The 26,549-nt window shown below is 39.9% G+C and overlaps 1 protein-coding gene across 1 annotated transcript; it reads right to left on the bottom strand.

Annotated features, from left to right (window-relative positions):
• Nucleotides 1-306: 306 nt before the first annotated feature.
• LOC128617875 (TBC1 domain family member 9B) lies at nucleotides 307-24,808 on the bottom strand. Its single transcript, XM_053641077.1, has 23 exons — nucleotides 24,277-24,808; nucleotides 20,772-20,882; nucleotides 19,568-19,686; nucleotides 19,228-19,456; nucleotides 18,763-19,021; nucleotides 18,343-18,550; nucleotides 16,580-16,759; nucleotides 15,845-16,012; nucleotides 14,835-14,985; nucleotides 13,913-14,127; nucleotides 12,991-13,108; nucleotides 10,079-10,281; nucleotides 8,642-8,724; nucleotides 8,373-8,502; nucleotides 8,122-8,220; nucleotides 7,937-8,005; nucleotides 5,437-5,677; nucleotides 4,714-4,779; nucleotides 4,065-4,136; nucleotides 3,247-3,297; nucleotides 2,913-2,966; nucleotides 2,375-2,472; nucleotides 307-1,573 (listed from the first exon to the last, which is right to left on the bottom strand). The coding sequence occupies exons 1-23, from the start codon at nucleotides 24,392-24,394 to the stop codon at nucleotides 938-940; spliced, it is 3,678 nt and encodes a 1,225-aa protein (XP_053497052.1). The 5' UTR covers nucleotides 24,395-24,808; the 3' UTR covers nucleotides 307-937.
• Between the last annotated feature and the right edge of the window lie 1,741 nt (nucleotides 24,809-26,549).

Raw genomic sequence — 26,549 nt, forward strand, 5'->3', positions numbered from 1 at the left:
ATGTAAAAGTTCTTGCAATGTCTAAAAGAAGTCTGTTCATGTAATGATAATAAGTCGTCTCTGACTGCTGAACCACTAACAAACGATTTCAATCAGCGCGACAGAACGACCAAGGTTTTACACAGGGCAGAGAAGCCAAACATTTTGTTGTCCCTCATTCCTTAGCCCCAATTCAGTAAAGCAGTGCAATACTTTGAATAAGAAAGCAGGGAAATAAACACACAAATACTGTACAGCAAAATGTGTAGCATAACAGAACTCTTCCCGCTTCAAACCCCCACCCCCCCCCCCCAAAAAAAACAAAACAAAACAAAAAAAAGCAAGGGTTTGTACTAAGTGGCTTTCAGCAAACCCTGTTATGATAAAGGACACTTCTTATTTTAAAACTACATCCTGAATATGACACTTGGTGCAAGACTACCTTTGAAGATTTCAGACTATATGTAATAAGGAATAAAGTAAAGCTTAGCATTCATATTACAGATCAGAACAAGATAGTGTGCTGGTAAGGTTTTTTTTCTCCACGCTAATTTAGGTGATAATGATCCTTCAAAAAGACTCAGAATTGAAGAATTCAGGTGCAGATAAGACCAGGCTACAACTCGAGTAACTGGTACAATGCTACATAGACTAGTCAGAGGTAAACAAAAATAAACTCAATGTTGGTCTACGTAAAATGTGAGTGCAGTACTGACTGAAGGCTGGATGCAGATTAAAACCAACAGGCAACATGCAAACAGCAGACAAACAGAGCTCACCTGTTCAACCTGGAAGGACAAAGGCCACATGAGCAAAAGTGCAGACGTATAGGCTTTGCTGTATGGTTTAAAAGTGGTGAGAATGAGACTGTGATCATTAATGCACTAGTGATAATTAGAGTCAGATCTCTACATAATAGTGAATGCGCCTTTATTAGTGGCAGCCATTAGCTTAAACCTCAGGTAGAGAGCTGAGCTAGCTCATGGTCGCTGGACGAACTGATCTGTCTTTCTACAGCCCTCTGAGCCTTACAGACAGCCATCTTGCTCCTGATGTCATGCTTCTTCTCAAAGTAGTTTACCAGAGCCGGTTCGGTCAGCAACGATGCGAGCACCTGCTCAAACGAGATAGACCAATCGCCATCCGGCGCGCTGCCACGCCTACTGTCACTCCCACCTCCGGCTCCACCCAACCCACATCCGATCAGAACCGTGTCGTCTGCTATGTCTTCGCACTGCAGAGAACCGGCGCTGACCACAGAGTAGGAAGAAATGGATGTGTCGTCCTTCACATCTTCGTCTGAGCCGTTGGCTGGAGGAGGCAGGGGCTCCAGTTGGGCCTCTGCCAGGGCCTTCGACACCAGGGACTGTCCACAGCCAGCCTCTCCAAAACTGTCTTCTTTTCCTGGAGTCTCTACGACTGCCTGAGCCGGTGCGTCACACTTCTTGCTGCCGTTGTTGGTGAACTTCTTGCCCACTTCTCCAATGCGTAGCAATAAGCTGGCCACCGTAGCAATGGCATGATAGAGCTCCTGCTCCAGAGGGTCCTCACTGAACATATTATAGAGTGTCTTGCACAGCTCAATAAACTGCTCCTGAACACAAAACAGAGCAATAAACACGAGGCATTGTTAGTGCACCGCAAAAAACATCGCCACACACCATCTTAGACCGCACATCCAGTTATTACACGATATGTATGTGGACACCTGACCATCAGTCTCATATTTATGCCCTCGGTTTTGGAACGTGATGTTCAGCAAGCATATATGGGCGCAATGGCCAGCCCAGGTGCAGTTCTCAGCTATAGTTAATATCCCTGTGGTTTCGCACTGAAAAACATTTGCTGATGGAAGGGAGTAAAAGGACGTGGCTGGAAACTTATGAAAGTCTTTCATTCATTCGTCACTTCACACAACAGGGTTGAATCAGGGGTCAAATAGCGTTCACTATTTAACTTCTCCCAATCTTGCACACACTGTTTTAGTCTGCATGACTGCAATGATCATGATCTAATTAATTGCCGCACCCAGGTTAAATTCAAAGGCACTGAATACCGCATACATATAAGTGCAAATCCAAATCTACATTAGGCATGACTCCATTCTCCTAATAACTACATAAAACTAAAGTGGAGTTTGTTCTAAAGTTTCTCTCATTTCTTTTTTTTTTATGCAACTAATTCCAAAAGCAGACAACAGCACAGCTCAAAGAGGCACAGCACTACATGCAAATTGCAGAACTAAATATATACAGACATCTCTACGCTAAAAGAAACATAAACAAGGCAGGAGATTAAGTGTTTCATTCACTTCCTTCCTGTTCAGTGGTTTGGTGATATTGTGCAGCCATCAGTGGACTCTGGACCTGTAAACATACCGAGTAACTGAGTTTACCTGGTTCATTCTGGGCAGATCTTTGATGGTCTCTTTCTTGGGCTCCCTTTCCTTAGCCCACATCCTCAAGTAATACTTATAGTCCTTTACTTTTTCATCTGAAACAGAAGAAGCAGCACAGCAGAATCCCCCCCATCATCAGCTACAGTTATAACTACACACTAATGGTAGTTATGGTTAGCATTTTAAACAAGTGAGTACTGGCTCAGGTCATGACTTTCAATACCCAGGGGCACTTATTGTTAAAGCATTGATAGTGCTTTATTTATGCATGTCCTGAGTAAAGCTGTGATTTATTAAATACTGTGAATGTGAAAATATACATTTACAAATGCCAAAAATATACAGCATGTCTTTTCTTGAAACAAGAACAGGATCATACAGTGGATACAAGAAGTCTACTATAAATATTGCAGTTGTGACATATGGACCTAAAGGAGTTTAATATATATATATTTTTTGCAAGGAAGAGTGAGAGAATTGTGTGTGCAGTATCTTTACATCCACTGTATAAAAGGCAGCAAGGGAGTCGCGCTACCTTTCTTCTCTTCAGAATCTCCTCCTGTATCAGCCACCTCCTTCGCCTCCTCACCTGCAGCAGAAAACAGTAATAATATAATAACAGAAGAGCACGCATAAGCACGGTTATAATAACTTCAGCTAAGTATGCTTTATGATGTTGGTAATAAAGCTGTATGCCCAATTAATAAGAAACTCATATTATATATAGTGTGATAGGAAAGAAAGGAAAGCAGGAAATTGCATTTTAGATAACGTAACTACATAATCTTGTCTGCCAACTCTTAATCTGAAAAACAAACACAATCAAGGTCGTGCTCAGCATTTTCTGTTGTGAGATCACGGACACAAACCTGAGGTGACTTCCTGGACCAGGAAGTCTAGATGAGACAAGGAGGGAGGATCTGGAGATATTATACAAGAAAGGAGGAAGAGACAGCAGGTAATGAAGGAGAGTGAGCAAGACAGACATGATGAGAACGTGAGAGAGAGAGAGAGAGAGAGACACAGATGCAAGCAAAAAAAAAAAGGTAGGAAGGAGCGGACAAAGTATGTGGAAAAAAAAAATTATATTAACACTCATCACATTTGATTAGTAAGACAGGACTGTTTCATACAGAGGCACATGCAGGATTAGTGCAATACAAATTTAAACAGTATATCCTGAATGAAAAGACTTATAAAGGCTTATACTTATAACTTATATTATAAAGACTTAAAGCAAACATGGTCATTTTTATTATTAACTATCACATAAGTATTTCTAAGGCTGCATTCAAGATATATGATATTTTTTAATAATAGCTAAAGCTCTACAGTGTGACGTCAGGGTATAAATTTAGCTTTACCATGCTCACATTTAACTCCCTACTACTACACTGCTGCATAGGCAATTCACATCTAGACATCTAATATTAGGAATTATGATCGCATCTGCTGGTGTGATGTTGGTCAGACTCAAAGATGCCGAGTGAGTGGGAAAGTTCACCACAGAAGCTACAGATAGTACTGAGTTACTCATCATGAAAACAAGCTATAAGGGGCTTTAATTCGCTTTTTCAAAAATGTTAAGTGTGTTTATCACAAGTCTGCATGTGAAGAGCTGGTCAGTTTCACAACACAAATATAATAAGTATGTATCATGTATGTGTATATGTAGGTGGGTATTTACCCTGCAGTGTGTCATCATCAGTAAAGAAATGAGTGGCCTCAAGTGCAGACTCTGCCTCTTCTGGGCACAAAGCTGCAGGAATACTAACAGTCAATAGCAGCTTTAAACCATCACACACATATGCAAACACACACACGCACACGCACACACGCGCACACGCACACACGCACACACGCGCACACGCGCGCGCATTGTATGTTTGTGGGTTTGTCTGCTTCTTCTTCCGTTTCACAAACGCCAGATGATTCTGGGTTAAAGTATGTTGTATGAGTGGGAGCCCTGCTCTCAGGAAAGCAGGTGGCTGTACCTTATAAAAAAAAAAGGCAACCAGACATCACTATCACACAGACATGCTAAAAGCAGAAGAACGTGTGCTGTGTGTGCAGACAGCAGTGAACACACGTTCTCAGCATGCGTTGCCATTTCCTGTAAAGCTAAAGAAGGCTGAGAAAGTGTGAATGCTCTCACACACAGACTTTCCGGCTTCAGCAGATCTTCACAGACCTCTATGTGTTTGAGTAAGAATTTTCTCAGTGTGGTCACACAGCCCTTAAGATTGTGAATAAACAAACAGCTTTCATAATGCCGATACTTCCAGCTGTCAGGTGGTCAGTCTTAATGTTTGTTGCGCGAGTGCGAGTGTTGGTACCTGGAGGCAGGTGTAATTTATACAGCAGCTTCAATTTCTCAGTCATATCGCCATGATACATCCCACCTGAGACAGAGAAAATAAGCACAGCGTTTCTTCAGACGCAGCAGTAAACGTTGCTTGTTCATGTGGTCAATCTGACTCTTCCCTTACGGTCGGAAAATATTAGGTCACTACTTCCACTCTATTAATTGTGCCACTATAAGGAACCAACTGCCAAAAGTGTGTTTATCCCATTAAATACTGGGTTTTGATTTTGTGCTTCCGTTCTCAAAGCAATGTGTAATTATAAACAGATCAAATTATTATTATTATTATTATTATTACTGTATTTTCCAGGTAACAAATATCACAGGAGTATAATTATGCAGCTGCTAAGAGGAAAATAACAGTGCCACAGCACCTGCTGGAGGGCAAAATTTTTTTCACATGATTCAGAAAATATAAATAGGTAACACTTTGGTTACAATACGATGATTTCTGCCATGACATCTTTTCTGTCCGTGTATGTATGATGATTAGAGAATGTTGATTACACGTCACATAATGGTTGATTTTAATATTTACTGTTGTGTTATTAATAAGCAGACATTTAAAAAAAATAAAAAGATGTATCCTATACGCCGCTTATTCGAACACATACGACAATGAAAACGGTCACACAGTCGAATGACAATGTTAAGATCATTAAACGTTAAGATGAGGAGAGAGTCGTGTACTCACTCAGGCCTGTGACAAACTCTTTAAAGTTGATGAGGGTGTCCTTGTTGTGGTCAAGCAGGCGAAATAAGCGGGCGGAGAGTGTGGAAGTGTGCATGCCACAGCTCCAAGGTGCCAGGGCTGAAAAGAGCTGAACGAACTGCCCACAGTCGATCCGGTACTGCTCCAGGTAGGGCAAACTCGGGTCGTGACGCTCTGCAGCAGAGCTACTCGCCCCCCAGTAGCAGCTCATGATGTGCTTGGCCTGGAGAGGAAACAGAGGGAGAAATTGGACAGAGGGACATGTTTGGATTTGACAGGGAAAGGGGAACATCAGGTAATGCACTGTTAACTGAGTAGCCCTCTGAGCCCCCTAGGGTCTGCAAACTGCAGCTGCAATGTAAACATTGCCATAGCTGGTCTCCTTGCCTCCTGGCTGCACCAACCATTTGAAACTATGGCAAGCAATTACTATGGCAAGAAGAAGAAAAAGAAGACAATATTTACATTATATTTTAATGCCACCTCACTGTACAACTGCACCCACAGGTTCAAATAAACAATGCTCTGGCTAGCTAACTCTTCAAGCACCACTGTTCAAATGTAATATACACCCACAATCCACTTTACCAGGAACACCTGTACGCCTGCTCATTAATGCAGCTATCCGATCAGCAGCAGCAAAATGTATAAAATCATGTGGATACAGGTCAAGAGCTTCAGTTATTGTTCACATGAAAAGTGTGAACAGTGTGGTCTCAGTGAGTTTAACCATGGCATGGCTGTTAGAGCCGGATGGGCTGGTTTGATGTTTCAGAAACTGCTGATCTCCTGGGATTTTCACACACAACAGTCTCCAGAGTTTACACAGAATGGTACGGAAAACAAAAAACATCCCGTGAGTGGAGGGTCTGCAGGATGAAACACCTTGCTGATGAGAGCGATCAGAAGAGAATGACCAGACTGGTCTGAGCTGACAGGAAGTCTATAGTAACTCAAATAATCACTCTTTACAACCGTGGTGAGCAGAGAGGCAACTCAGAACATATTAAAAAAAAAAAAAAAAATTGGAACCTTGATGTGGATGAACTACAACAGCAGAAGACCGCATCAGGTTCCACTCCTGTCAGCCAACAACAACCTGAGGCTATCAAGGGCACAGGCTCAACCAAACTGGACAGTTGAAGACTGAAAAAAGACCAGGTGATTTTTTCCTCCCTAATTTTGAACTGTCCAGTATGGAGGAGTCTGTGACCCATGATAGCCTCAGATTATCGTTCTTGGTTGACAAGAGTGGAACCTGATGTGTTCTTCCACCTCAAGGTTCGATGTTTTGTGCATGCTGAGATGCTTTTCCAAGAACCCAGTGACACCAAATGGACAGTAATATTGTCTACAATTCACCATAGTCTTTTTGAAATGCCATGAGTATTAAAATAGAATAACCTCTTGAGATTTAGGACAGCACGTGCATGTATACAAGTATGCTTCCAACATAGTCATACAGGGATACCAATTTATAACAGTGTTATATACAGACTACCTGTCAAAAGTTTGGACACACTCGACTGAAAGGTTTCTCATGATCTTAAAAACCTTTTGATCTGAAGGTGTATGATTAAATGTTTGAAATCAGTGTTGTAGACAAAAATATAATTGTGCCAACATATTCATTCCTTTCATTTGAAAACTAACATTTCCATCCATCCATGCATCTTCTACCACTTACTCCTTCTTCAGGGTCGCGGGGGAACCTGGAGCCTATCCCAGGGAGCATCGGGCACAAGGTGGGGTACACCCTGGACAGTGTGCCAGTCCATCACAGGGCACAATCACATACACACTCACACACCCATTCATACACTACGGGCACTTTAGACACACCAATCACCCTACCATGCATGTCTTTGGACTGGGGGAGGAAACCGGAGTACCCGGAGGAAATCCCCGCAGCACGGGGGGAACATGCAAACTCCGCACACACATGGCCCCGGCGGGAATCGAACCCCGGACCCTGGAGGTGTGAGGCGAACGTGCTAACCACTAAGCCACAAAACTAACATTTCATTTACAAGTTTTTTTTTTTTTTTGTTTTGTTTTTTTTTTTTTTCAAACGGACTCGAGTGAAATATTCTGAAAAGCAGCCAATAAGAGTTCAGCGTAGGTGGGAACTCCTTTAATACTGTTTAAAAAGCATCTCAGGGGAATTCCTCAAGAAATCGGTTGAGAAAATGTCAAGAATACATTTCTGGAAATTCCAGGCAAAAAGGGGTCTACTTTGAAGATGCTAAAATACTAAATTATTTTGATTTATTTTGGATTTTTTTATCACAACATAATTCCCATAGCTCCATTTGGGTTTTTCCAGAGTTTTGATGACTTTATTAAGATTATTATAAAATGTGGAGAAAAAAATAAAAATAAAGAATGAGTGTGTCTAAACTTTTGACTGGTAGTGTAGTGTATATATACATAAACATATACACATGCACAGACCCTGCCTGAAGAGACAGGGAGTTCTTACCTTGAACAAAACATACAGCTCCTCCAGCTCTTCAATACTGAAAGCTGAGTCTGTCATGATGGCCCTCACCTGCATGGACACACAAGAGCAGTCTTACAACACACACATGAACTTTATTTAAATCTCTTTATATATATTATATATAAATGTGAATAAAAAAAAAAAAGAAGAGCACAGACACTCACCACACTCCTCTTAGCCGTATCCTCTAAAGACTGGATGACCTTTAACCGCTGTTTAAACCTCATCTGCTCAATCACATCAGCACGCAGACTTCCAAACTTCTACGTGAAGAGGAAAAAAAAAAAAATAAACCCAAACAGAAAAGAGAAAGCAAATAGAACAGAAAAGGAACAATATTAATTGAGTATTTGTTTGGAGAGAGGGGTAAACATGCATAAGTCAGACTTCCTGGGGATGATTTTCGTTGTCTTACCTCGTAGGACGTCTTAATGAGATCAAATATGTCAATCTCGGGTGGCGGCTCGTCTCCACTGGTTAACAGGGCATGCAGGTGGGGGATGGGTGGAGACACTGTCTGTTTGTTCACAACATTATCCAGATACCTGAGGGAGAAGAGGATTTCCGTTTTCTGCCCTTAGATGAATTACGCTGATTGGCTTACATGCGTTCAGCATCTTTATGATTAAGCATACAGTTCTACAGTGATTACAACTGAATTCTGCCTTCTGACCCCAGACAAACCTTCCAAGTATGGTCATAGCTTCTCCCTCATCAGTGCAGTTTAACAACTTCTCCATGTTCGCGTGTAGCACAGCCAATGACACCTAAAGTGCAGAAAAATGCAGGGCATCGGTCTGTGGCTGTCAAACCCCTTTAAAAATGCATTTGAAAACTGTATACGTCAGTGGTATTTTGAATAGATGAATATTAATGAGCCCATCATTTTAAACTGTTACAGAGCTACAGTATCACTCCTATCACATAAGCCAAGAAACACAAAAAACCCAAAAGAAGAATTACCATATTTTGTTTAATTTATTTGCCGTTCATTCTCTTTTCTTGTTGCTGATACAGTGGGGGAAATAAGTATCGAACGCATCAACATTTTTTCATTAAATATATTTCCAATGAGACTATTCACATGAAATTTTTACCAGACATCAGTATTAACTCAAGAAATCCACACACATAAAGAAATCCAAACATTAACGTCCAAGTTTCTTTATTATGAGTAATAAAGTGGAATGACAGGAAAAAAGTATTGAACACGCTAACTGAAATTTATTTAATACTTAATGGAGTTTCCTTCAAGACGCTTCCTGTATGAAGAAATTAATGGGCCGCAGTATTCACGTGTGATTTTGACCCGTTCTTCTAAACATATTGTCTTTAAATCTTGTTCAACTGGATTCAAGTCAGGTGATTGACTGGGCCATCCTAACACCTTGATTTGTTTATTCTCTGAAACCAATTGTGAAATCTCAATATTTCCAGATTTCTTGAGTTAATGCTGATGTCTGGTGAAAATTTAATGTGAATAATCTCATTGGAAATATATTTACTGGAAAAAAAATGTTGACGTGACCCACTGTATATGGCTTGATTTTACAGTTTTTAAATCTCAGCAGCTTCCTCATCTTCACAGAATAATAATCATTTATTCTATTTTATGAACTTATTTATTTTATTTAACGCCTCCTAACACACAGTTAAGCAGAATACCAAAATGCTTCCTATTCACTATATATATTCATTACACAGGATATGACAAAAAGTATGACAACATTGTAGAACGCCATCCATTAAGCACCTGTTAGAAACTGTGAAGTGACATGTAATATTTGTTCGTGTTAATATTTCATTACAAAATTGGTCAATTTTAGAAATGTCTGAAAATAAAGTATATAAGTGACATGACATGATTAATATCTATGTTCCTGCTGAAACAACACAAAGGTCTGCTGGCCAAGAAGTTATGAAAGTATGTGTCTTGATACACTTCTGTTAGGAGACCAAAAATAAGAAACTTGTGACCTTAAACACTTCTTTAAAAGCAGCTACAAGGACGTCCTACTTTGACAGTAAATATTACCTGATAAATCCATAACTGTGTGTTTGGAAGCCTGTAGTACTGATTATTACTTTTACCACAACATATTATGATCTGTGTGCTCTCACTTGAAAGATGACTTTGATTCCCTCGTAGAAGAAGCAGTCCACCAGCAACACAGCACTGTCGAACGGCATGACAGACAGGAAGAGTGTGAGGAACCAGGACAGGGAGATGGTGGAGATCACGCCCAACTCCTGCATGTGCTCATACAGCAGCGGCAAACACTCTCGAGTCAGCTCCTCAAACACACCCTGATCCACCAGTGCTCCTGACAAGACATTCATATACATTATGAATTTGTTTACAAAAGTTTGTGGACACCTGACCATCACGCCCATATTGTGGTTCTTCCCCAAACTGTTGCCACAAAGTTAAAATGTCTCTGTATGCTGTAGCATTAAGATTTCCCTTCACTGGAACTAAGAGGCCCAAACCTGTTCCAGCACGACAGTTCCCCTGTGCACAAAGGGAGCTCCATGAAGACATGGTTTGCCAAGGTTGGTGTGCAAGAACTTGAGCTTCCTCCACAGAGCCCTGACCTCAACCCCACTGAACATCTTTGGGACGAACCGGAAAGCCGACTGCACCGAAGACCTGCTCACCCGACATCGGTGCCTGACATCACTAATGCTCTTGTGGCTGAATGAGCACTAATCTCCACAGCTAAGCTACAAAATCTAGTGGAAAGCTTTCCCAGAAGCTTGGCGGTTATAAAAAACGCAAAGGGGGACTAAATCTGGAATGGGATGTTCAACAAGCACATATATATGTGATGGTCAGGTATCCACAAACTTTTGGCCATATAGCGTATAAACCCACAGATGTGTGTACACAAAAATATTTGTTAAATGCTGAGTGACCCTTTGCATTCTGATTGGTCAAAAATCTCAAGCGTGTATCGGAAATGTAACGCCCCTTGGGTTAGCTTCAGCCTCCAAGGCTTCTAAAGCGATTCTAAGTTCCTAAGCAACATGTTGTCGGCTTTACCGTATCAGTTCGAGCCCGAGTCAGATTCAGAAAATGCGAATGATCAAGCGGAACCGACTTTGCAAACACAAGCAGAACATTTCACAGTGGTAAGTTTTTATTTTGTAACTCTCTTACCTTGCAGATACGATGCAAATTCGGCCGGCCCACTGGTGGGCCGTCACGTAGGTACTCATGCGATATACCATTGTAAAGCTAAGATTCTTGTGATTTGATATAAACCGTTTCAAGATACAAATCACAACAGCAGCTACATTCAACAGACCACCAACATACAAACAACCTTACAATACTGAGGCAACTTAGCAAACTTTAGCTAGCACATTAGCAGAGGTCTACAACTGAGCCACAACACAAAACTCTGCATTTGAATGGTCAATAGCAGATACTTCATAAAATAATCAAACACACTTACAGGCTCTTATTCAGAAGTGCAAGATTGTCTGAGCAAAAAGGGAGTAGCCTACGAGTATAGCCTGCGTTGTACTCGCCCATGTTCAGGAAGCTGTCCTCTGTAAAATGTGCTGTGCACAAGCAAACATTTGGGTTGTACTGCTCAGGAACAGCAGTTTATTTATAAATAAACAGTAACCACTGATTCCTTATCTCATCCATTTTCGTAAGGCCAAACAAAGGGGTTTTGCTTTCACACCGAAACACACAGAGTCTTCACGACATGGCACCTGAATTCACTGAAGCCTCGCCTTCTTTCTTCATGCCTGCCTTTGGGCGGGATTCTGCTAATATTTGACATACTGACATAGACGATTGTGGAAGGAATATCTGGACTTCGAGCGAGGCGTTTTGGGCAGGTCTGGAGCAGTGTTCTCTGTTAGACAGAATAAATCCCTTTGGGGAGACTATGAGGTTTTTAAATTTGATCTTATCCATGCACAGACAGCTACATTACACACTAAAGAAGAAGGAATACGTTAAAAGCATAATATGACTACTTTAAAACAAATTTCCACAGGGCATAATAACAGTGCAAATGAATGCAAACTGTAACTGATTAAAACATATACACATTGTTTATTGTGAGATCTTAAACATGCCACTGTAGAGCCGTGTGAACGCCACGTCCAGTGTGAACAACCTTGTTGTTGATAATAATGGAACTAATAAAATAACATTTAGCTAACATAACACAAGGCTAACCTGTTATATTGATCGTTATGGCTAAATTGCATTGAATTAGCTAGCTAGAATATATGTGGAGTGTTGTTAGCTACATTACATCATATTATCCTACCTCCTTCTGAGTACATGTTTAAATTTTTTTACTGTCCCTCTCTGACCAGCAATGCAAAATAGTCTGCAGGGCAGCGTTTCTCTTCATCTTGAAAAGCTACCTGTGCCCTCTTACAGTCAAATCGCACTAATCAAGCATAGTGTAATCAAAAGTAAGGAGTTACCAACTTGTACAACGGAGAGAGGTTCTTAGTATTTTTATCTATTTATTATTACAAACTAACAATTTGTAATTGCTAGTTTTGATTATTATGGGGTTACCTTCCCCCGAAAACTATGCCCCTGCTGCGCTCCACTGCTACTAAATCGCTGCTGTGCCAGGGAGTTCTAATACACATTACTCTGCCATCTACTGGTCATTTATGATTCAGCAACATTGATGGATCCACTTTGTTTCTGACTCCAGTCCCCACCTCTGTTTTTAAGTCCGACCACCAAACATATAAAATACAAAAATGGAAAAAAAGTTTTATTCTTTGAAATTCTATTTAGTTCCCGTTCGTTTCGCAGATGGACGATATAGTTGCCGTTTACTTTTTGTGTATTTGGAAACTCGCTTTTTTTTTTTTCCTCAGTTAACGAAAATGTATTTTCACTGATAGTTTTAGTTTTCGTTAACGATAATACCCTTGGAGTGTGCTGCTGACCTATAGAATAGTGTTGCATCTCTCAGGTAGTATTCTCCCAAACCACAGTACCACAAAATTATTCTTTTGAAGAATGTGAGTCTGTGACTGACCTACAACCCTGGTATTGTAATAATCAGGCAGCATCCGTTCACACAAAGCCACCAGCAACCAGAACGCCTCCTCTTCAGTACAGTACAGCAGCAACACAGATGTTACTATATTCATGGCCTATGGAAAACAGACACACACACACACAACAATTTGATATTGCCATGATTAAAAATAAAATACATGTCATGGATTTGCTCTTAATGGTGCAGTTACCATGGTGACAAGCACCACATCCCTTGTTATGTGATATTACTGACCTGGAGACCATGGCTCATGAGGAATGGACTGATTCCTCAGGAATTCTGCCAGAAGCTATGCATCTCATTTGCAGCAGGTCATAACAGTAAAACGGTGCTCTACTAAGTACTAAAGATGTTTACCATGAAGGGGTTGAATAATTTTGAAACTGGAGAAATCAAGTTGCATTTTCAGTTGAATTTGGGGAAACCACTTGAAGCATTCGTTGCGTTGAACTATTTCAATTGCTTTTGTTTGATTTGTTCATTTCAAACAGAGGAAAGTCTGTAAATTTTGACAATAAACCTGACTTGTATTGGGGGTTGAATAATTTTCATTGCAGCTGTATAACGTGCCTCCTGGCCTCCTCTTTAGTGCTTTATTCCTAGTATCAAGTTCTTTTTTTAATATAGATGTTAATAAAGTACAATATCAAGACTTTCGATGCCATTTAAAGCACACCTTTTTAATTTTGTCGTCATCTTTTCAAAGGTATTTTGTGCCAAATGAGACTATCAGAGCTGCCTTCTAATATCAAACAATGAATCCATTTATTAATTTAAAACTTGGTTTATGATTTCAGAAAGCTAACTTCAAGGTCAAGTATTTCAAGCACACTGTGCAAACACCGGTTTAATGGGCACTGAGTGTGTACTCTTATGTTGTGTGTGTGTGGGTGTGTACCTGGCAGTAGCCAATGCCCGGGTTGCGATATGCGTATGCAGTGAGCACCCGTCGGAGAGCAGCGATGCCCATCTCATTCTGGAAGGCATGGTGCTCAGGCATGGAGCGATGCAAGTCTCTCTCAATCTCCTCTGTAGCTAGAGTACACTTGCCCATGGCCTGCTCCACCAGCTCCGCATAGTAACCTGGGTGAGTCACCATCTCGTTCTGACTACCTACAGGGAGAGAGGAAGAGGCCGCACAAATTATATCAATTATACTATAAATATACTGTAAAAGTAAAATAATTGCTAATAATTTCAATGACAATTAAACTTAAAATTAAACTAAAGAACATTTAGAACATTTTAGGAACAGGACAGCCCTAGGTCACACAGCAGCTGCAAACTGAACAGCAAACTAGCTCTTTCACCTCATCCCAAAGACTCGGAAAATCCTGAACTCTGGTGTGATTACTCAAGCAAGCTTCAAAAACATGTATGCTGTGTATAAAATGCAGTGAGTGCATTTCTAATTTCATGACAGCAGGTCATGTGATCAGGGTGAGTCACAGAACCAGGGCATAATTGAATGTGCTGGTTACCATGACACCCTGTTACTAATCCTGCTAGTGGCATGAATAACGAGCAGTGGTTCATAGAGACCGTGTTTACATGGGATTTAAAACAGAGTATGCCCTTATGTATGAATCACAAGCATGATTCATACATAAGTGCTCGAAATCAGAAGTAATGCCATGACTACACATGAGTACTATCAGCCTAATGTTTAATCAAATCAGTAATAGTGTTATTTCATATTGCCTATGCCTGCTGTCAAAACATAAGTTAGAAAAGAAAGCTTGCCGTTATTCTTTTCAAAGCATAAGCGGTATAAAGTAAGAGCATAACAGTGCCCCCTGCTGTTAGGGAGTAGTTGTTACCTGAAAACAGCAGCCACAGCTCTCCTCTCAGACTCTCAGGAATCCCTTTCAGGACCAGGTCTCGTGTCTTAGACGTGCGGTACATGCACACACCTCGTCCAAACTCAAAGAAATGGATATTCCAAGATTCTTCCTTCATTTTCTCTTTTGTCTGAATGACAACGAATGAGAAGAGGGTTTGAATAAAGTATTAGGATACAAAGAAAGCACATTACTAATAGGATATGATTTAACTGAAAACTGTATCTGTGTACATGTTATATTAGTCTTGAATTAGCTGTAATAGTGTATGAATGGCCATTAAACTAGGCTTTAGTGGAATCTAAAGTGGAGAAGCCCCTCAGCTTACAATAATGAATGCATTTTTAATGTTAAATCTCATTAAGGCCTATCTTAGTGTTTAATGGCCTAATTTAGGCTTTGCCGCACATCACTTATAGTGTTTACCTTATCGACGAACACAGCGTTTAACACTGAAAACCCTGAAGCATCCAATATGATCAGAAAAAAGTCAAAAGTAAGCATTTCTGCTCATTTATGCTGGGTTTGTGAAGCTCAAGGTATAAGACAGAACTACTGGTTCTCTTGATAGAACAAACAGAGCAGATTGTGTTGGTGAGATCAGGACTTTAATGGGGTACTGAGAGGCAACACTAGTCATTAAACGTGAGGTTTTATTTCTCAAAACGTGCTGATTTGTATCGCACAAACGGACTGACACATTTTTATTTGTATTCTGAAAATATCACACAAGTTGAGTTTTAAAAATGTGTTAGAGAGTTTGTGAATGCAAGGTGGCTGCAAGAAAGAAGCAAATAAATGTTTTACCGAGTGCAGTAGTGTGGTGTTAAATGTTTGAAATTGTTTCGTACCTTTGTTCTGTTACAGTTTCAGCTTAACAACTCTAATTCTTTCCAGTTAAAAACTGTTCATATTAGCACTGATCAGCCAGCAGGTGAATGCTGGAGTTTAGATGGCACTGATGTGGGTGTAACCTAATGAGAGCTAACCGCTTTGGGACCCAGGTCTTCAGGACGGCCCTTCTGGTAGATGTGGAGCAGACCCTGCTTGGCCGTGGGGAGGCTGGAGCTGTAGTAGCGATCCTGAGTGATCTCACTTGACCCCAGCAAAGGTGGCATTAAAGGGAGGGAAGAAGGGGTGGTGGGACTTGAACTCTCCTGTCAGAAAAGTGAAGACTAAAATAAGCATACTGCTGTACATTTCAGATGAAAAGTTTTATATAAACAAAGATTACATTTGTAATCAGAACCTGCCAATAACCTCCAGAGTGCAGGCTTTATTTTATGACAGTGTTTAAAGCCGGGGTCACGCTGTACGGTTTTGGCCACGATTTGTTCGTAAAAGACAAATTTTGAGAATCCTAAAAGATATCTATAATCCTAAGCCAAAATCTGCAGTATGTGATCGCTAGTTTGACATGTTCCACGACAGCTAATTAATATCCATTGCGATCAGATTTTTCCTCCGATTAAATTCTGGCAGTGTCAGAATATTTGAGGCACAGTCCTGTAGTGTGGCTTCTCCTACCCGTTTTTCACATCTTGACTGTCATACAGTCTGACATTAATGACAACTGAGGTCCTACAGTGTGACATGGCTTACAGCTGGGATCATGTTCATACACTGACAAGCAACAGGCGCAAAGGACTATTAAAAACCGCACAGTGTGCACCCGGCTTTAAAAGCCTTTAACGAACACTTTTGTTTTTGCTTGACTGACTCACAGATTGTCCAGTCATGCTACAGAGCCTGTCAGGCGTTCGCTGCAGGAAGTCTGAGATACGCTGAACAAGGAAGTCACGATCTTTGAGGTTGGCAAACAGGAAGGTCATCTTGTTTTTAGTGCTGATGGAGAGAGGACTAGGCAAAACACTGCTGCTGTCAGCTTTCTCTACTATAGACACCTACAGAAGAGAGAGAGAGAAAGAGCAAAAGAGAGAGAGCAAGCGGAAGAGAGCGAGAGCGAGAGCGAGAATGAGAGCGAGAGAGAGAGAGAAGGGAGAGTTCAGATGGGGAGGCAACAGACAGTTGTTGGTGTTTTTCACTTATCTAAGCTAAAATAATATTTCACAGAGCCTGATATAGTAAAAAGGCACTGTTTATTTGAGTGAAAGAAAGTGTACATTCTCTAGGTGTGAAAGAATGTAAGTATAGGTATTAAAGTATCCATGAAAAACTGACAATGTATGTTCAACTCTGATGTATGAAGTTTCTTTTAGAATACAATCATTTAAACCATTATGAATATTCTACATGAAATAATCAAAAAATGTTTTGTGCGTCTTCTCAGGTGGTCAGTCGGGAATTTTTCATGGGTGAACCAGGCAACAAGAGGACATTGGAGCTAAAGCAGCAGCATCTCAGCCGGTCACCATGGCTGCATCCGAAACCGCATACTGACCTACTATATAGTAGGCGAAATACATGCATTTCTCTTGGACGCTCGTTTTCCGCTTCCGGTGCTATTACCGCTAAGTGTGTAAAAGCCGCGCCCCTGACATTTCAGTGCGGATAGATTAACCGTGCTTTCAGAAAGAACGCTACTTACCCGCAGTATTTATTCAAGCAGGTGAGTTTAAAATGCTGGAAGCGGTTGCATTATGAATGCTGTAGCATAGTTTAATTGGAATGTATTATTACAAGAAAACGTTCTCGTTTTTGCTTACTTAATGGTTAGCATACATGTGTTTAACGCTAATACGGTCAGGAGACCTTATTAACCATTTAATGCTTTTATTAACAACTATTATTGTGGTAACATAAATGGGAGGACATGATGGGGTTTTATATTTTATACACCAGAGGATTTTTGATGACCGATATATCTGACATGTATGTGTTATAAAATAATACATGTGTGGCTAGCACTGTTTATGTCTTTAATATCAGTCAGAAAAACATTTCTCCTCTTGTCTGGATAACTCTAGTAGCCTTAATAAATTAAATAATAAAATAATGCATTGTTCAATTAGCATGTTTTTGTGTTTTGCCTTGGTACCGAAATTGGTACAGAGTACTGTGGAATTTTACTGGTATTGGTACCGACTAATGAAATGTTGGTACCGTGACAACTCTACATGCTCAGCCCGCAAGGAATTGTGGGTGCTAACAGATGCCTGACTGTGGGCTAGGTATTAAGAAAGGCAACTCAGGCACACATACAATAACCGTGTATACAGGAATATTCTGATGTCTGTACGCATATAAACGTATATACTCGGAATATGGCTACAACCCGAATATAGACCTTAGACGGAACTTGATGTGTATACAAACGGCATCTCACTTGATAATAATAAAGTAAAATAAAAATGAATTCCTAATACGTTCAATTGTTTTATTTCAATCACCGTTTTTCAGTTATACATTACTAATGTAGTTATTGGGGTCCAAGCATGTATTGCATAAACCCTGTTGTAACTGAGGATTTACTGATATTGTATAAATGACAGTTTGGTCTTAGAGTGATTGTGAGGTAATGGCTTACCTCCCGAAGTGGTATGATAAGTTGACACAGGTCCTCCTCTCTGCTGGCAAAACAGATGTAGTTGTTGGAGACGAACATCTGTCCGACCACATGCATCTTAGCGAAGGGCGTCCACAGAGTGCAGTCTGTGTGACCGTCTAGCCGTTCATCCTTCGTCAGCCGGAACAGAGCTCGGTATCGCTCGTTTTTTGCCCGTGCGTCCAGGTCCCTAAAAACAAAACAACACACACAGTTATTTACTCCTCAAGCCAATGTAGCCATTCCCGCTTACTGCCTGTATGAGCGTGAACACTCAGAATAACAGTAAGGACCAACAACACAGAACAGAGTTCAGGGAGGTGAGAGTAACACTGGAAGTAATACTGAAGAAAACCCCCTTTGGTTAGCATTCCAGACATTTGTATTTATTTTTTTTCTCACCTTTTGAGTGCAGAAACATTTTTGAGGGTCTTGCAGGGTTTGGGGAGCGAGTGGTCTACAGAGAAGCCCTCATTATCCAGGAGCTGCCTCATGGCGAAGTTAGCAAGCTGCTCCATCAGTTTAAACGTGTCGTTGATGTTGAGGAACATAGAGAAGTAGTGCTCTGTGTCCCGAGTGCTCACACGCACGCTCTCGGGGAATAACAGCGTGGCGTTCTTATCCAACTGAGTCACATCCGTCCACTGCACTATCAACGTCACTAACGAGGCAGGAGGAAAGAAATAATGCATTTTTATACTATGCAGGGAACCGTTCTACATGGATCAAAATGATACATAGCTGTAAAAGCAATTATATTAAGTCAAGGACAATGCTCATTTCACATTGTCCTAATTGTATTAAACGCTTTTCCCTTCGTCTGTAATTCCTTTCCTCTTTCATTCCACCTCTCTCTCACTATCTCACCCTCTTTTCCAAGCAGGAAGGAGTAGAAGCACAGGTGATTGACTGAGAGGTAGAGCCAGCCCTGACGTGGCACTCTACCCTTCCAGTAGCTGCATGAGTAATAGTTCACCAGTTTCTCTTCCTCCGGCATCCCAAACAGCTTCCGCATCTTCAGAGCCGCCTCCCGAAACTTCCCACAATCCTCATCTTCTTGCGCTTGACGGCCCTTGTTCTCCTCGGCAATGATGCCCTGCACACAAACAGGCTGAATGAGCTTTGTTTACTGGAGTCTTCCCAGGTACATGAGCCTGAGGCTGAGGCTGGACTGGTGCGATGTGAACAACATTCGCCGAGAGCTCACCTGTATCTTGCCCTTGACAAAAGTAGTGATGTCTTCGTCACTGTCAAAAATGGAGAGAGTCTGCAGTAAATTAGCCTCCAGCCATTCCCAGTGTTCTGTTATCTCCTTGCGAGATGAGCCTGATGACATATAAACATACAATAATCATCAGCAATGCAAACTGATAAGTAAGGTCGGTCCATTTTGGTCACATGGTAGCTTCAACTTATCTTTTTACCCTTTTAGTTCATGACATTAGCTATACTATGCAGGATTCATCGGTAATAATCAATTAAAACACAATTCTTGCTTCTGCCATGACCTTCCAGACAAATGAGCCAATAAGCAGCAGTAATTACATACAAATGAAAAGGAAAAGAGAGGAATACTGGGGGTCCAATTCTTTAAAAATAAATAAATAAAAGAAGCTCATACAAGAGCTCAAACAGTACAAGGACAGGTTTCACAGTAATTCATAATGACTCATAATGATGAAGTCACAGTGCAAGTCTACCACAGTCCCTAATAGAGTATTTTTTTTGTGTGTTATTTGAAGTGTTTTTGATTCATTTTGGACGTCTCTACTTTTATTTGTTATTTGGAGTGTTACTTTTTGGTTCAGTTTGGATGTATATCTTTTGTTTACTTTAATATTTATTAATAGTTAATATATATGAATATTTAATTGATTTTTAAGAAAGTACAGAACACGTTCATGGTACAGTCAGTACTGTTTATTTTATAATAAGACTATATATATTTTACATTTTATATATTTATAATAATATTTTACTCTGAGTGTTATAATTTCATTCAGTATCAACTGTAAAAACTATCGGCAGGTACTGCCTAACTTAGTTATCCGATCAGTAAAATCTACTATCGGTCCCCGTCTAGTCCCTAAAAACCCAACAAGCAGATCAGCGTCAGCTCCGAGAATTATCGACTGTTCAGCCATGGCTGAGAGGTTGATTGAAGCTCTTAAATACACGTTCATCTCATCCAAATTGATAGAACACACTGAACACGCATGCAGGGAAAAAAAATTATAATAATCCTAACCAATGCTAACACATCTAACAAGTTTCAACCCCCTCCCTCCATACTGCTAGCTGTCATCAGGTTGCATTTTCACATGATTCATGTTACAAAATTTCCTTTGACCTATAACAACAAACCAAGCATCTTGTCCAGCTATTCAAATGGAATGAGACTGAATACTGACCACAGGCAATGCTCCAGAAGAGCTGGGAGTCTCCTGTCTGATGAAGGATTCGGTACGGAGCCACACGAGCACTGGAGTCTAACACAACATCCAGAGTCCCAACCAGAAGACCTGAGGGAAAGACACAAAGGTGGACAGATGAAGTGAGAGAAAGACCATTTTACATTCTTCACAGATACACCAAACTGTTATCTCATACTGCAGACTGAGGATCTATACTCAGCAAAAAAAAAAAAAGGAGAAAGTATTTTAAAGATAATTTTGTAAAAGCTTTACAGATGTTTATTGGAAAGGGTTTAAACAATGTTTTTCATGCTTGTTCAATGAACCATAAACAATTATTGCACATGCACCTGTGGAACAGTCCTTAAGACACAAACAGTTTACAGGCAATTAAGGTCACAGTTACAATAACTTTGGACACTAAAGAGACCTTTCTTCTGACTCTGAAAAACACCAGAAGAAAGATGTCTAGGGTTCCTGCTCATCTGCGTCAACATGCCATAGTCCTGCTGCAGGGAGGCATGAGGACTGCAGATGTGGCCTTAGCAATAAACTGCAATGTCTTTTTTGCAATGTCTCAATTGTTGAATGTTTTTATGTTAATACAAACATTCACACATGTTAAGAAATTTGCTGGAAATAAAAGAAGTTGAATGTGAGCGAATGTTTCTTTTTATGCTGAGTGTATATAAAGAAGACAGAAAGTGGTACACAGTGTGGAAAGTTCACTGCCTGGGTCAATAACCCTGTGCTAATTGCAATTTTCCTGAATATTTTGTGGACTGACTCAGATGTCTGCATGAATGGGTTACTTATGAGTAAGTCTCAGGAATCTTATATATTACAGTATCACCCTCCCCGTCCCTCTTTCTACCTTCTGTGGATGCACGTCAGCACTCTAATGTCCAGATTAAATACATTAAAATACAGAAAATCAACACCATTTCAGCAAACCAAAAGAACATCTTCAGCAAATGTTCTGTACAAATATCAATGATAAAAAAAAAACACCTTTTTTTAACTTTAATGCCTAAATCATACAGTTTTTCCATGTCTGCTTAATGACCTTCTGGTGTAATTTAACTTTATAGCATTCTTAAGGTTACAAAAGCGTTCCTAGTTGTGTCATATGAAGCGTTCCACACTTTAACTAACAAATAATCAGTCTCTACAGGATTTCACAGAGTGTATTAGGGATTTTTATGGTCAAAAATGCTTAATTTTACTGTGGCTGTTGAAATAATTTGTGAGGCAATTTGCAGAGTAGTGTTTTTTTTTGCAGAAAACTACTTGAATTGGTGAAATTACATGAAACTGTTTTGTACGGTCTTTTGCAGTGATGTTTGTTGGTAAATGAGCCCTTTTAGCTGTACTCATGTTCGACATGTGAATACAAGAGGGCTGAATGAACACTGATGCATTTTGAAAAACGGCAAGCTCTTCTGAATATTGCATGGTTTGCTTGATTTTGCATTCATCTCTGCGATCGCAAAATCATTCAATCCTGCAGAGACTGAAAAATTTTATATTATAGGACAGCTTGTGGGAGTCTACAAGCTAAAATCAGACTATAATTATGATCTTGCGTCCAATTGTTAATTTTCATGGGGGTTTTTTTCCCTTACCATCAGTTCCTTTCATACCACTTCACTCAGCAGTAAAATTATTTTAACAGAACTGAACTGAGTACAAACAAAACAAACCACTGTAGCAAAGCTGATAAATATATACTTTTTAAAACCTGCCCAGAATTCAGCAACTAGAGTTTGTTTAAAACACGACCCAATGCAGATCCTGTGTTGCAACTTATCGCATGCATTTACATAAATTATTTACCCGAAGGCAGAACGTAAAGAATGGGAAGAGTTTTCACAGACTTGCTGAGATTTCCTCCCTCTCTTTCTCTCTGCTCTAATTTGTGAAGTGACTACATGAAAAAACAAACACCTTCCAAACAAAGCAAAAAGTTCAAAATAAAGTGAAAGAAGTCAATCAGTTTAAAACTTTATTTATAGCCATGAACTACTGATTAATCTTGTGTTAAAGCAGTTTTGTCTGCTGGTTATCCACACTTTTGCAAGGAAGGAATTGCATGTAGCTGGACCTTTACGAATTTCAACCTGGCTCTACGCATACATATATACATACATACATACATACATACATAATGTATGTGTATATTTATATATATGTATCTACATACACACATACATACAAACACACACGTCAAGTATCATACTGTTACCATCTCACATGAATTTAATTGAAATACTTCTATATCAAGTATATACTGCTTTATAATATCCTATAACATTACATGCTTGATGTGCAGACATTTCCTTAAAGTAATGAGTCACAGTGAAAAGGGAAATCTGCTGGTTACTGACATCATATTTACTGTCTGTTTATTACAAATGAGGTCATGTGTCCTGTTTTTCAGACTTCCAAGGAGGAACGTTCCCATCATTTCACAAGCCTAAATCAATACACTTTTAAACATGTACACTGACCAAGGTGAGGTTTTTTTCTTAATAATATATTAACTAGTTTTGAATTTAAGTGACATTTTAAATATAAAACATGAGTATTCGTTGAACATACCGGTGAAACCAGTATAATCTTCAATACTTTTATAGAAGAATAATCTGATAAAGTGTTAAAATGTGCGTATTGACGGCAAAAATAATAATAAATCAATTTGAGTGAAACACATTTCATGCTAAATGCAAATTAGTGCGAATTGCCTCATTTGCATATACAGTAGATTTAAATAGAGAAAGTGTAGAGTATACATTTAAAATGTAACAGTTCGCTCTGACGCGTGAACAGGAAAATTATTTAATAATATTAAATGAATTTATTTAAATATTTATTTACCATTTATTTACATGGTAAATAAATATTCAAGGTGATGACTGTGGGAGGGGTTCCCCCCCCCCCCCAATGTTAGCTAGCTGGAGTTAGCAGAGGTCCTAGCGTTTGTGTGTCTGAAAATAAGAAAAACATATGAATGCTAAATAGATAAGACAGCGGTGTAATGTGTGAAGCACAGCAAAAATATTTACCAAATAATAATAATAATAATAATAATAATAAACAAACATGCTGAGACTCAGTGTCAGTTGGGTAAGTCCACCACGTCAGCATCAGCTAAACAACCACAACACAACCAGCTAGCTCATGTCTAACAGGAGTGAGTCAATACCATGTCACATGGTGTAATGTTCAATAAACACTGCAACTTCAAGAAGTCTTCTGCTACTGAATGGTCATTTTGTAAATGATTAGAAGAGCTGGAAATTTTTAGTGCTGTATGTGGAAAGATAACAAGCAGGACAGCCGGCTAGGTCTAAGCAGAGATACAGGACATGACGCAGAAATGCAACAGAGATAGATAGGGAGATCAAATGTAGAGAGTGTGTGTGTGTGTGTGAGAGAGAGAGAGAGAGAGAGAGAGAGAGAGAGAGAGAGAGAGCGAGCGGGGAAGAGGCCGAGTGTTTACCGGTGATGCCTCCTCCTTTGCCATGTCCCTTCCTCCGCTGCAGGATGAAGAAGGGATTGGCCCTCTCACTCACCCACAGCGCGTTAGCGAGCAGCACCTCCTCCGGACTGATCCACATCCTAATGACGGATAAATTCCTCCTTTAATCGCGCCCTCCGAGTCCCTTTTACATTAGTTATACTCTACACCAGCAGCACTAATCATGCCAAAACTGTAATTATCCCGTACACAACACTGCTCCCTGCGAGCTGCAGCTTCTGTTTGTGTCTCTACGGCCGAGAGCGCGAGAGGGCGGGCACTGGATGATGACGTCATCCAGCAAAATGGCAGGCCACTAAAACAGATTTCAAAATAAATGACTTTGAATTAGACATAAACCTTCTGGAACAAACCAACAAACACAAAGCAATGAAAACATGCAATGTTTTAAACGAAAAGAAATTTTATCTGGCAGCATTAACATTGTAAATAATGAGACTATGCTCATTACCTCTTGTAAAAAAAAATACTCACATACTAAGCAAAACAAAGTAACATCCCTTCTTCTGGAGACTGTATTTTAAACATAATTTTGTAAAAGCTTTACAGATCTTTATCGGAAAGGATTTAAACGATGTTTTTCATGCTTGTTCAATGTACAATAAACAATTATTGTGCATGCACCTGTGGAACAGTCCTCAAGACACAAACAGTTTACAGGCAATTAAGGTCACAATTACAATAACTTAAGACACTAAAGAGACCTTTCCTCTGACTCTGAAAAACACCAGAAGAAAGATGACTAGGGTTCCTGCTCACCTGCGTGAACATGCCAAGATGTCTAAGATGTCATAAGATGTCTAAGACAGGGAGACAGGAAGGACAGCTGATCGTCCTCGCAGTGGAAAATTACATGTAACCGTGTGTCCACCCAGATGTGATGGAGAACTTGCAAATGCCTTGGTGGAAGAGTGGGGTAACATCTCACAACAAGAACTGACAAATCTGGTGCAGTCCATGAGGATGAGATGCACTGCAGTACTGAAAGCAGCTGGAGGACACCACATACTGCACATACTGACTGTTCCTTTTAATACTGACACCCCTCCCCCTTTGTTCAGGGACTCATTATTCCATTTCTGTTCTCAAATGTCTGTGAAACTTGTTCAGTTTATGTCTCAGTTGTTGAATCTTTTTATGTTAATAAAAATATTTACACGTTAATAAATTTGCTGGAAATAAAAGCAGTTGACTGTGAGAGGACGTTTCTTTTTTGCTATTGTGGTAAAGTTAATTTTTTTTCCTTAATTTAATTCAAAAAGTGGAACTTTCATATATTATAGATTCATTACACATAAAGTGAAATATTTCAAGCCTTTTTTTTTTTGGTTGTTTTAATCTTGAGCTTTTTCTGTTGCAATAAAAAACATTGAACTAAACCAAACCTTTCAGATACATGAACTAATGTTAACTAACACTAATTAACACCTTCTTGGTGTGTGTGATGCTCTATATATTTGAACAGAATCTTGTGAAAAATATGGTGATAAAATATTGACTGCAACTGAAATGTAGTGCTATTAAATGTGAACTTTGATACAGAATATGCTGTTCAAGCAGATCTGTGACTTTGTTGACATTCATTTTTCTTCACCAGGTTTACACATTGATGAGATTGCGATTGTAATCAGTGAACTAGAAACAGCGGGTTTAAATCACATGTGATGGGGTATTTTAGACTGAATCAGGGCCCTATGTACACATGATTACTGTCTGTGACCTGTGCAGTGTGATATACAGTACAGGCTTTGTGCAGGATGAGAAAACTGCTCCTCTTAGTGGTGGGAAGTGATAAAACACTCCACTCTTATAAACACTGGTAATACTCACTCCTCGTGCTGAATGGACACACACACACACACACACACACACACACACACACATTATTCAAGCACCAGTCAGAGGAGGTTGTGACTCCTGTGGACATGCCAGATTCGTTTCTTCTTTTTTCTGATTAAAATATCTGCACAATGAAAACAGTCTACAGTGAGCCTGATTTCATAATAGATTTCATCACAGATCATGAATTACACAAGCATCTTTAGAATATACATGTTGGATGGGACACCAGTACAAGAGAGGGCACCATGCATCACACATTCAAGCTGCTCATTTTGAGTTGGGCTTAACGGTTAGTACGTTTGTCTCTCACCTCCAGGGTTAGGGGTTCGAATCCCGGCTCCGCCCTGTGTGTGTGCGCGGTGTTTGCACGTTCTCCCTGTGCTTCAGGGATT

This window comes from Ictalurus furcatus, chromosome 14 (assembly GCF_023375685.1).
Source record: "Ictalurus furcatus strain D&B chromosome 14, Billie_1.0, whole genome shotgun sequence".
Lineage (NCBI taxonomy): Eukaryota > Metazoa > Chordata > Actinopteri > Siluriformes > Ictaluridae > Ictalurus > Ictalurus furcatus.